Raw genomic sequence first — 12,071 nt, forward strand, 5'->3', positions numbered from 1 at the left:
ACAAAGATACTCATATATTATACTTTTGTTGTCCTAAGGGAGTGGGTAATAGGTAAAATTCTCTTCTTATCCTTGAAGCAAGTCAATAAGATCTTTCTACTTTTGCTCTGATGTATTAAAAAAACCCCATACTGATTGATAGCACAGAGGAATAGAAACACTGGTCTTTTGTTGGTTGTTACCAATATATTGTTATTTTATTTGTTTGGTTATTGTCCTTTTTTTGCTAATATTACTTCTTAGATTTGATTAAGGAAGTACTGAGCATGGATGATGAAATTCAGAAACTAGCAACAGAGCTTTATCATCAGAAGTCAGTTCTGATAATGGGACGAGGCTATCATTATGCTACTTGTCTTGAAGGGGCACTGGTAAGTTTTCTCATTTCTAATTAATATCAGTCCATTGACTTGCAGACCTGACACATAGTCATACTTTTACATTAAATGAATGAAACAGGTAGAATTTTTAAAAATGCTTCTATATTTATGCATTGTGGTCTGTTTACTTTGAGAAAGTGCAACAGAGAACTCTGTTCAGAAGTGAAAATCAAAAAGAGTACATTTTAGCATGATAAACTTGGATTTAGCAAGTAACTTGGGTTAATTTGTTCAAATATGAATAAGGATTAAATTCTGTAGATAAGAAATTTAATTGAGGTCAGGCTGGGCACAGTGGCTCACATCTATAATCCCAGCACTTTGGGAGGACGTGGCAGGTAGGTCACTTGAAGTCAGAAGTTCGAGACCGGCCTGGCCAACATGGTGAAACCCCATCTCTACTAATAATACAAAAACATTAGCTGGATGTGGTAGCACATGCCTGTAATCCCAGCTACTTGGGTGGCTGAGGCGGGAAGATCACTTGAACCTAGGAGGTGGAGGTTGCAGTGAGCTGAGATCATACCACTGTACTCCAGCCTGGGCGATAGAACGAGACTCTGTCTTTAAAAAAAAAAAAAGAAAGAAAAGTTACCCAGAAATATGAATATGTTCATGATAATCTAAAATCTTTAAAAAGTCCTTGTGGAGCTTTAAAACTTCAAATTACTTGTTGATAATATGGAAATAGCGATCTATTAACTTGTTAGATATATTTATAGATCAGTGGTCCTTTAATACTTTTGGATAAATAGACGGTGACTTGACATATCAGATGCTTTGTGTAATATTTACTTAAACATGGATTTTTGAAAAGTGGACTGAAGACCAATTTGGTTCTTTCCTTTGATTAGAAAATCAAAGAAATTACTTACATGCACTCTGAAGGCATCCTTGCTGGTGAACTGAAACATGGCCCTCTGGCTTTGGTGGATAAATTGATGCCTGTGATCATGATCATCATGAGAGATCACACTTACGCCAAGTGTCAGAATGCTCTTCAGCAAGTGGTTGCTCGGCAGGTGAGTCGGGGGACTGTGAGAACACCTTGGGGATCAAAGAGGGGAGTTACGCTAGCTTATTTGAATGACTTACAAAACATATTTACACGTGTTAACTCATTTACTTTGGAATACAGCCTTTGAGGTTTACTTGTGAGGATTCAGATACTTAGAGTTTTTTTTTTTTTTGAGATGAAGTCTTGCTCTGTCACCCAGCCTGGAGTGCAGTGGCACAATCTTGGCTCGCTGCAACATCTGCCTCCTGGGTTCAGGTGATTCTCCTGCCTCAGCCTCCTGAGTAGCTGGGATTACAGGCGAACTCCACCATGCCTGGCTAATTTTGTGTTTTTGTAGAGATGGGGTTTCGTGTTGGCCAGGCTGGTGTTGAACTGCTGACTTCAAGTGATCCACCTGCCTCAGCCCCCCGAAGTGCTGGGATTGCAGACATGAACCACCACTCCCGACCCAGATACTTAGAGTTTTGAGAAGAACAAGGTCATAGATCTCATATTGAGCAGAACCAAGACCAGAACTGAGGTCTTGGTCTCCACATCTTGTCTTCTTTCAGTTAACATATGCTGCTCCTTTTTAATTTAATACTTTTAAAACATTTAAAAATGTATTTAAAAATATTTTTAAATATATATTTCAGCTGGGTGCAGCTGCACATGACTGTAGTCCCAGCTACTCTGGGGACTGAGGCAGGAGGATCACTTGAGTCCAGGAGTGAGACCCTGTCTCTAAAAAAGTAAATAAAATAAATTAAAAAAAAAACACACGTGATATATTTCAGGGGAAACCTAACATCTAGGTTTTATTTTAATATTATATAATGGAGTTTTCTTCACATCAGTTGGCTTTATATATAAATTCTAACAGATACTATTCCCTAAGCACAATGTGGTGGTAATGAACTTGAGCTTTGAAGTTAGGCAAACCTGCAATCAAGTACTAAGCCTGGTATTTCTTAGTTGCATGAGTTTAAACAAATTACTGGATCCCATAAAGCTTCTGTTTCCTCGACTATAAGTAATAACACTCAGATTTGTTACATAGGAATTTAAAGAAGTCTGTCAGTGAGGCTTCATGTGGATTATGCAGTGCAGTTTTTGCACATTCATAAGCTATAGCCCTGCCTTTGTCTACCAGTGATGTTGTGTATGTGTGTGATTTTCTTTCCTAGGGGCGGCCTGTGGTAATTTGTGATAAGGAGGATACTGAGACCATTAAGAATACAAAAAGAACAATCAAGGTGCCCCACTCGGTGGACTGCTTGCAGGGCATTCTCAGCGTGATCCCTTTACAGCTGCTGGCTTTCCACCTTGCTGTGCTGAGAGGCTATGATGTAAGTCATCTACCGCTGCAGAAATCTTGGGATGGTTTTTTACCTGGATACATTCTGATTTTTTTCTCCTAAATTTTTAACAATAGTGTTTGAGAAATATCTGTCACCTGTTATATTTTCATGGCCCAATTTGTAGGTTACATCACATCTTCTTACCCATAGAACTTGAAGGAACTTGGGGTTCACCTCCAAGATTGTGACTCACCTTGGGTAGTCTCCACCTGTTTTCTTAATATAACCCCATGCCTCTTAATAGGGCAGCTGTTGGCATTTGGCAAGACTGTTCTTTTTTGTTTGGAACTGTCCCACACATTGAAGACTTTTTAGCGTTCCTGGTTTCTCAGACATTGTGGCAACCAAAACATTGTGCTTTTGTTTTTACTGACCCCTGTGAGGGCTACTACTTCTGTAGAGGACCACAGTAGCTCTTTCTGTGTGAACTGGCAGCTTTAGCATGCTTTTTCCTTACCAATTTCAGTTTTTTTCAGGACACATTATGTGATTATATTTTCTAATCTAATTATTTGTAGTCTGTAATAAAGATGGTTAATGATTGTATTGTTTTCTGTTTTTATAAACAAAAATAATTTGCTTATAGCAACCCCCCTTCCCCAGTCTGTATAATCCCTCAAATCTTGCTTTTTTTTTTTTTTTTTTTTTTTTTTTTTGCAGGTTGATTTCCCACGGAATCTTGCCAAATCTGTGACTGTAGAGTGAAGAATATCTGTACAAAATGTACGAAACTGTACAATTAAGCAACACAAGACACCTTTTGTATTTAAAACCTTGATTTAAAATATCACCCCTTGAAGCCTTTTTTAGTAAATCCTTATTTATATATCAGTTATAATTATTCCACTCAATATGTGATTTTTGTGAAGTTACCTCTTACATTTTCCAGTAATTTGTGGAGGACTTTGAATGATGGAATCTATTGGAATCTGTATCAGAAAGATTTTAGCTATTATTTTCTTTAAAGAATGCTGGGTGTTGCATTTCTGGACCCTCCACTTCAATGTGAGAAGACAGTATGTTTCTAAAAATTTGTGCTTGTTTCACCATGCTTCATTCAGACCAATGAAAGAGTAGTGCATTTAATTGGAGTATCTAAAGCCAGTGGCATTGTATGCTCATACTTGGACAGTTAGGGAAGGTTTTGCCAAGTTATATAAAGAGAAGATGTGATTTATTTTGAAATTTGTTTCTGTTTTGTTTTTAAATCAAACCGTAAAACTTAAAACTGAAAAATTTTCTTGGTAGGATTTATATCTTAAGTTTGGTTAGCCTTAGTTTCTCAGACTTGTTGTCTATTACCTGTAGGTGGAAGAAATTTAGGAAGCAAAATATTATAGTAGTGCATTGGTGGGTCTCCAATCCTTAACATATTTGCACAATTTTGTAGCACAAACTTTAAATTTGAGCTGCTTTCGACAACTGACAATATGATTTTAAATTTGAAGATGGGATGTGTACATGTTGGGTATCCTACTTCTTTGTGTTTTCATCTCCTAAAAATGGTTTTCATTTCCTTGTATCTGTAGTCTTTTATTTTTTAAATGACTGCTAAATGACATATTTTATCTTGTTCTTTAAAATCACAACACAGAGCTGCTATTAAATTAATATTGATATATTCAGTATTCTCTTAAACTTTGTCACAAGGAAGAATTTCCTATAGTTAATTTTAACTTCCCTTGATTGCATTGTTGCATAAAACTAGTCCCTTAGTGCCAGTTTGGAAGTTATTTGTGATTGTTTGGAAGATTTGCAGGTCGTTGACCTCATCATTTCCAGTATATGTGGTAGGCTAAGCTCAGAAAAAGGTATGTATGCTTTACACTGATAGCCACCAAATTTAGTATTACATTCTAGGTATTTTTCTCTCTGTATTTTCCGTGCTCTACCCCTGAAATATATTTAGGAATAAAGAAGATATAAATAAAGTGATACTGGGGTATGTTCAGCTTATAGGTGTCAGAAATGGAAGTTGACAATTTGGATTAAAATATTTAAAGTAGAATATTATTATTTGATACCCCCAAAATTATGAGTAATGATTTCTTCATGGAGCTTTTCTGGCCAGATCTTCAAGGCTATAGGAGAGTGTGTCTGTTTTTGGTGAAGTCCTTCTTTTTCAAAGTTTTTTACTTTTAAATTGTGAAGGTAAGCTATTTAGCACAATTATTTAAGTAAGCTAAGTCTTTTCCTTCCTTCCTTTTCTCATTTGAACTTCTTGGTGAGGTTAAGATTTTCTAATAGTTATTGTTGTTGCCAGAGAAGCATAGAATTCTGCTTGTGTATTAGGGTTAGAGAAAGATTTGTTATATTTTGAGGTAATTTGGAAGGACTTTCATACATGGTGACTAGAAACCTGATCTTTTTAAGAATAAAATAGGGTCACTATTTACATTATATATATATATATAGCTATTATAGCTATGTTAATCTACTTTAATTGTTTCTAAGATTATTTTGTGTAAGTCAGCTAGTGTGTGTATAGTATCATTTCTTTTTTTTTTTTTTTTTTTTGAGATGGAGTCTCGCTCTGTCGCCCAGGCTGGAGTGCAGTGGCGCAATCTCGGCTCACTGCAAGCTCCGCCTCCCAGGTTTACGCCATTCTCCTGCCTCAGCCTCCCGAGTAGCTGGGATTACAGGCGCGAGTATCATTTCTTATGATTGGTATATTAACATTTTACAAACATGATTCATGTGGGTTTGTAGCATTTCTTATAGTTTAAAGTTTGATTCAGCATTCTAAGTTAAAACTAATGTGTGAAATCAATCATTAGCGTGCATAATCTCTGTCTCCCTCTCTGTGTGTCTTTCTATGAAGCACATGTGTACACACACACACACACGCACGCACTTACTGAAAGCTAGGGTAAGTTCTAAACTGAATATCGAAAACCAAAATTAAGAACAAAGAAGTGATATTTTCCAAACAAACATGGATTCTCTGCCGGATGCAGTGGCTCAGCCTGTAATACCAGTCTCCACTTTGGGAGGCTGAGGTGGGAGGATTGCTTGAGCTCAAGTTTGAGAATAGCCTGGGCAACATGGTGAGACCTGGTCTCTACAAAAATATTTTTGGCCGGATGCTGTGGCTCACACCTGTAATCCCAGTACTTTGGGAGGCCGAGGCAGACAGATCACGAGGTCAAGAGATCGAGACCATCCTGGCCCACATGGTGAAACCCTGTCTTTACTAAAAATACAAAAATTAGCTGGGTGTGGTGGCACGCGCCTGTAGTCCCAGCTACTTGGGAGACTGAGGCAGGAGAATCGTTTGAACCCAGGAGATGGAGGTCGCAGTGAGGTGAGATCGCGCCACTGCACTCCAGCCTGGCAACAGAGCAAGACTGTCTCAAAAAAAAAAAAAAAAAAAATTTTTTTTTTAAATTGGCTTGGCATGGTGGCTTGCACCTGTAGTCTGAGCAACTTGGGAGGCTTAAGTAGGAGGATCACTTGAGCCTAGGAGTTTGAGGCTACTGTGAGCTGTGATTGCGCCACTGTGCTTCAGCTTGAGTGACAGAGTGAGACCCTCCTGACTCAAAACAAAAAACATGGTTTCTCCTTCTCTCCTGTCTTCTTACTCTCTATCCCATTTGAGTAGTGATTTTTAAATGCTTTTATAAGTTCTTAACATAAAAGAGACATTGTAATGAGGCACACTACTAAAGTGACCATGCCCAGTTAAAACCAGTGTAATATAGAATAAGAAAATCTGATTTTTCAAAAAAGATACTCTACATAAAGAATCCTTCATATAAAAAGTTCTTTTTTGTACCACATTTAAAGTTTTAATTCACTCATGTATAACTGAGAATTCCTTACCCTCTGAGCCCTTTTTAGGCAGGGAGGCATGTCTGTCATCTAGCATGTGGCCCAGTAAATGATTATTACATTGGAATCAGTTTTTCAATCTTTTAAAAAAAATTCTATGCCGTAAGAATAAAAGATAAAGGGAAAAATTAATGTTAACTATTTTTAGCTTATTATAACTATGTCAACAAGTGTTTATTAATACCTATTATGAGAAAGTCACTGTGGTAGGCATTGAAAATTACATCATCTTTAAAGCAGTGTTTGTCTCCAGGTGGACTCATCACTAGCAAAGACTAGGTTCATTGGAAGGCATAGGGTGAGAGAATGGGAAGATGGAGTGGAGGTGGGTTGTTAAAGTGCTGTGAGTGAGTGATTTTGTCTGCTTGAATAATGGTCCATGTTTGGGGGCATATTGTGTTTCATAAGAAGTGAAAGGTATTTGCAAAGTAAGCTACAAATGACCCATAAATCTGTAAACAACACTCCTTAATATGCAAAGATGAAAAACAAGCATTACTACTACCCAAAGAGAACTGGTGCTTGGTGATGTGCAGATGGGGCTGTTGGTTAAGAGAGCTATTACAGGTTTTCTCTCTTAGGTTTCATAGGAGGTAGTTTCTGAGGTGAGATTGTTTTATCTTTTTGAATACAGATCTCTTGTTCTGAGTTAGTTCTGAGGATGGGAGGAAAGGAGTTTTTTTTGTTTTTGTTTTTGTTTTGCTTGTTTGTTTTGTTTTGTTTTTGGCTCCTTAGTAATACTCCTCTGACATTTATTTCTATTCTTCTTCAAAGAAAGGAAACCAACTGAAATGTTTGCTTTAACAAACATTTTAAGAAGTTCTTTGGGTTTTTTCCTCCCTTTTAAAAAAATTAGGATATACCATAGCAACAAAAGAACTAATGTAAACTATTGTACGCTACAACTTAAGTGATTTTTTCCTAAAGAAGCACAATGTCATTGAAAGTATTATTGAGAAGGATCATAGTCACATTGAATTTGTGAAGGCCAAAGAAATTGAAGGGAATGATATTTTCTTTTTATGATATTCACATATTTAGTAAATCTTGTGTACAAGAATACCAGGCAGAGTGTTTTACCCATGGAAACAGGTTTCAGATTGCTTTGTTTTTACTGTTAGAGTCTCAAGTTTAGAAATGTTAGCACTTAAATCAGTTTTTTCTCACTATACTTAAAGATTGTTAATATTTTGGTATCTTCCTAGCTTGATGAATTTAAACATATCTTCAGATCTGTGACAGTGACAACCAATAGGACTGATAATATTAGCTTCAAACTGATAATATCCAGGGTTAAAATAAAAATCATAGTGAAAGCACGATTGTAAAATTATGCCATATTAACTTTTAAGTCTGTAATAGCTTGATATCAAAATGTTATGTTATATACCATAAATAATGGCTAGCGAGAACATCTTTGGAAATTCTCAAATTACCTTTCTTACTACACTGTTTTCAGAATGAATGTAGAAATGATCCTGTTAGCTTTTCGAATGTTCTGTGATTGAATATGTTTTTGCTTAAATAAAGCTTTTGGTATTTGTTTAAATTACACTTCTTGAGAGGTGGAAATTTTAGAATAATCTTTGCTTTGTTTCAGTTTTGTGTTTTTTGAAATGAATGTTTAGTTTACTGAGCCAGTTGGTCATTTCTTCTTCATGTCAAGTCCAGTGAGTAAGCCTGAACTGTGAATAAATTACCAAAACTTACTTAGAATTTCATTTTGAAGCAATTTGCTAATATTTGAAGCGTATACACATTTGTAGTTATGTTAAAAATTGTACTAAGAATGTAGTCAATGTCTATTTTAGTTGTAAACATTTCTCATGTCAAAACTTTATTCATTACTGTTGATTTTAAGAGTAAGAAATCACTGCCTATGTATTACCAAAAGCCACATGTCTCTACCCCAACCTCCCAGTTTGGGAAAGAATCATTAGCTAAAACAAGGGCTCTGCCTTTTCTGATACCACACTCCACAGATATTTTCTCACATCTTTTTAAACATTTTGCAATAACATGTTGTTTATAGGAAGCTTACAGGGTATGCAATGATTAAAATTTTTAAGTGAATTAATAGTTGCAAAAGAAGGATAATAAGCCGGGCGCGGTGGCTCACGCCTGTAATCCCAGCACTTTGGGAGGCCGAGGCGGGCGGATCACAAGGTCAGGAGATCGAGACCACGGTGAAACCCCGTCTCTACTAAAAATACAAAAAAAAAATTAGCCGGGCGCGGTTGTGGGCGCCTGTAGTCCCAGCTACTCGGGAGGCTGAGGCAGGAGAATGGCGTGAACCCGGGAGGCGGAGCTTGCAGTGAGCCGAGATCGCGCCACTGCACTCCAGCCTGGGCGACAGAGCGAGACTCCGTCTCAAAAAAAAAAAAAAAAAAAAAAAAAGGCAATTTGATGGCCAAAAGAAGGATAATATTAAGGTCAGTGAGTAGCAAGACAATCTAAAGTTTCTGTAATATCTAGCAGTCTGTTCATTATAGAGCAAAGATTCCCTTACAGAATCCTTTTATGAACAGCAGGCTAGAGTCCATCCCTAGTGGTTATAGTACTTGCTATGTTTTTCAGGAGACAGTTATGCCAGGGTGATTTGAATGGATAGATGTGCTATTTTGTCTGCTTGTAGAATTCAGCCCAGTCTTTGGTCTCTCTCTGTCTCCCTCCAGGTTCACGTGAGTCTTCTGTCTCAACCTCCGGAGTAGCTGGGACTGCAGGCGCGTGCCACTGTGCCCAGCTAATTTTTGTACTTTTAGTGGAGACGGGGTTTCACCATGTTGGCCAGGCTTGTCTCGAACTCCTGACCTCAGGTGATCTGCCCGCCTCAGCCTCCCAAAGTGCTGGGATTACAGGCGTGAGGCACCACGTCCTGCCCAGACATACCAGATTTGACAAGTATTGTATACTCTTTGGATCTTTAGGAATTAATTTTTGCCTCTGGCACTCAGCTTTGTGTATTTCGAAATGGAGATAAGTATAGGGAGGTCATGGAAGGAAAATTGCCAGAATTCCCAAACCATGTAACACTCATTGAGAATTCCAGATCCATTATATCTAAAGGGCAAGTGAAGGAAACAGTATTGTGAACTGGGTATAACTCCTTGATTCTTACCTAGTACATTCTTAATTTGTGAGACCCAAAGGTTGATAAATAATAATTTAAGATTGTACAGTACTCTAAACATCTGCAAAGGTCTAGATGTTATCAGTATTACTAGTTTTTATTTCTGCCAGTAGCTCCCTTTTAGGTTACATTGTTGTCCTCTTTCCAGTGTGGCGTCTGTTGGTTTTTTACTATGGCAAGTTCATTAAAAAGCTTGCTCCATTGTTGTCTTCAAGTAATGCCCATAAGGAGGTGGAAGATACCTGAGACAATTAAGGCTTTAGCTTCTAGGCAAGAGAAATAACATTGCATTAAATTCCAAGTTTCTTTCTGCTAGACTTGAATGTGTCTAGCCACTCTAATTTATGGGGCCTTTTGGTTTTTTTCCTATTGTACTTTGTATGTAGAATTGTTTTGAAATATCAAGCATATTTGCTTTGAATTTGAGCTCTTTCTTAATTTTGTATTCTTTGAATAAAATGTAAATCCAATATTTATTATTAATTTCCTTTCATTGCTGCTATGCAGAAACCTAGGAAGTGTCGGGAATCTTTGTAGGATTTCTATCTTTTGTTCTTGGTTGTTAACTTGGACCCATGTGGTGTAACTAAAGTTTAGAGCATTTCTTTGTTTGAAAAAAACTAATTTAGAAATTTTTTCATATATGTAGTATTTTTTTGTTGCTTGAAGTGGTGAAAATAAGCTGGCCTTTGAATACAGAATTGACTTTGCTGACATGACACTGGGAATTTAAATGATTTGTGTCTTCTCAGCAGGGACAGATTTGTATAAATTAGTTTGTGTATTCCTAGTTCTATGAGAAGATACTGCTGATTTTTATTATTATTATTTTGAGAAAGGGTCTCTCCCAGTTGCCTAGGCTGGAAGGCAGTGGCATGATCATAGCTCACTGCAGCCTTGACCTCCTAGGCTCCAAGCTATCCTCCCACTTCAGCCTTCCAAGTTGTTGGGACCACAGGTATGCTCCAGTACATGCAGCTAATTTTTTATTAGTACAGAATATTCAGCAGACATTGTCCAGCACAGTTCACCCTTTGCAACACACATCTAGACTCACCCTTGAACTCATGTTTAAATTTCCAAAGAAAAACATGGCAATAACCCATCTCTACTAAAAATCACAAAAAATTAGCCGGGCATGGTGGCGGGCCCCTGTAGTCCCAGCTACTCGGGGGGCTGAGGCAGGAGAATGGCATGAACGCGGGAGGCAGAGCTTGCAGTGAGTGGAGATTGCGCCACTGCACTCCAGCCTAGGCGACAGCGAGACTCCGACTCAAAAAAAAGACTATCATGATTCTGCCTGTCATGCAGCAGCTATCCCTTTTGAAATGAAGACAGACACACCCTCTTCCCAAGAAGAGGAGATAAGAAGTTACACAAATTACTCTGTCCATTTCTGTGTGATATTATTCCTCTCAATCACAACCTCTCTTGATGTAAAAGTCTTATATACAGTCATCCCCTCTTGTGCACAAGGGATATATTCCAAGACCCCCAGTGGATACCTGAAACTACAGATAGTACCAATCCCTATTTATATTTATACTTTTTTTTTTTTTTGATCTGATAACCAGGATAGCTACTAAGTGATTAATGGACAGGTAGTGTATAAGGGTAGAAACACTGGACATAGGGGTGTTTCATGTCCTGGGTGGGACAGCTCAAGGTTTCATCATGCTACTCAGATGGCATGCAGTTTAAAACTTATTAATTGAAGCCATGCTTGTAATCCCCTAGGACTTTGGGAGGCCAAGGCAGGAGGATTGCATTCCCAATAGTATTCCAAGACGTAATAGCTCAAAATCCAAAATCATACACATGGGAGATAAGATACTACAAATGATAGGATCAAATTTGCCAAGACTGCAAACATTTCAGGCAGTCCTCTCGCCTCAGCCTCCTGAATAGCTGGGACTACAGGTGAATGCCACCACACCTGATTTTTTTCCTTTATGTAGAGATGGGGTCTTGCTATGTCTGCCTAGGCTGGTTTCAAACTCCTGGCCTCAGGCAATTCTCCCCCACTCAAGAGACTCTCTAGAATCTCTTTATCTGACTAAGGAAACTACTTCCAAAGAAATGCAATTGTCTTAAGAGCCCTCTTTCTAGGAGTCTTAGGAAAGATAAACCAGTGGAGAAGAGAAAGAGACTAAAAGTTGTCATCATGCCCAGATAGACTTTTCATCTATTCTGAGAGCAGCTTTGAGAGTTTACCTGAAAGACTATTTGCATAAGGCAACCTTTGTTCACAATGTAGTTCCACCCCTCACCTTCCTGTAATTTGCTGATCATATTCAGTTTTCTAAGATAATCATTTATAAGATAATGTCTGCCTCCCAGGTTGATTCATTTCCCCTAGAAATTATTTACTA

At 37.8% G+C, this 12,071-nt stretch overlaps 3 protein-coding genes across 8 annotated transcripts in view; 2 read left to right on the top strand and 1 right to left on the bottom strand.

The window, feature by feature from the left end:
* The window catches only part of GFPT1 (glutamine--fructose-6-phosphate transaminase 1), a 67,712-nt gene extending 59,565 nt beyond the window's left edge, over window positions 1-8,147 (top strand). For all 6 annotated transcript variants that reach the window (XM_050754420.1, XM_050754421.1, XM_050754418.1 and 3 more), the window contains 4 exons: window positions 244-371; window positions 1,235-1,402; window positions 2,565-2,726; window positions 3,399-8,147. In XM_050754420.1, the coding sequence (XP_050610377.1) occupies window positions 244-371; window positions 1,235-1,402; window positions 2,565-2,726; window positions 3,399-3,443 (503 nt within the window). In that variant the 3' untranslated portion in view covers window positions 3,444-8,147. The remainder of the gene's footprint in view (window positions 1-243; window positions 372-1,234; window positions 1,403-2,564; window positions 2,727-3,398) is intronic.
* The window catches only part of SNRNP27 (small nuclear ribonucleoprotein U4/U6.U5 subunit 27), a 716,203-nt gene that overhangs the window by 587,722 nt on the left and 116,410 nt on the right, over window positions 1-12,071 (bottom strand). The window lies entirely within an intron of this gene.
* CNRIP1 (cannabinoid receptor interacting protein 1) overlaps window positions 1-12,071 on the top strand; it is a 1,091,934-nt gene that overhangs the window by 91,410 nt on the left and 988,453 nt on the right. The window lies entirely within an intron of this gene.

This window comes from Macaca thibetana, chromosome 13, assembly GCF_024542745.1.
Source record: "Macaca thibetana thibetana isolate TM-01 chromosome 13, ASM2454274v1, whole genome shotgun sequence".
NCBI lineage: Eukaryota > Metazoa > Chordata > Mammalia > Primates > Cercopithecidae > Macaca > Macaca thibetana.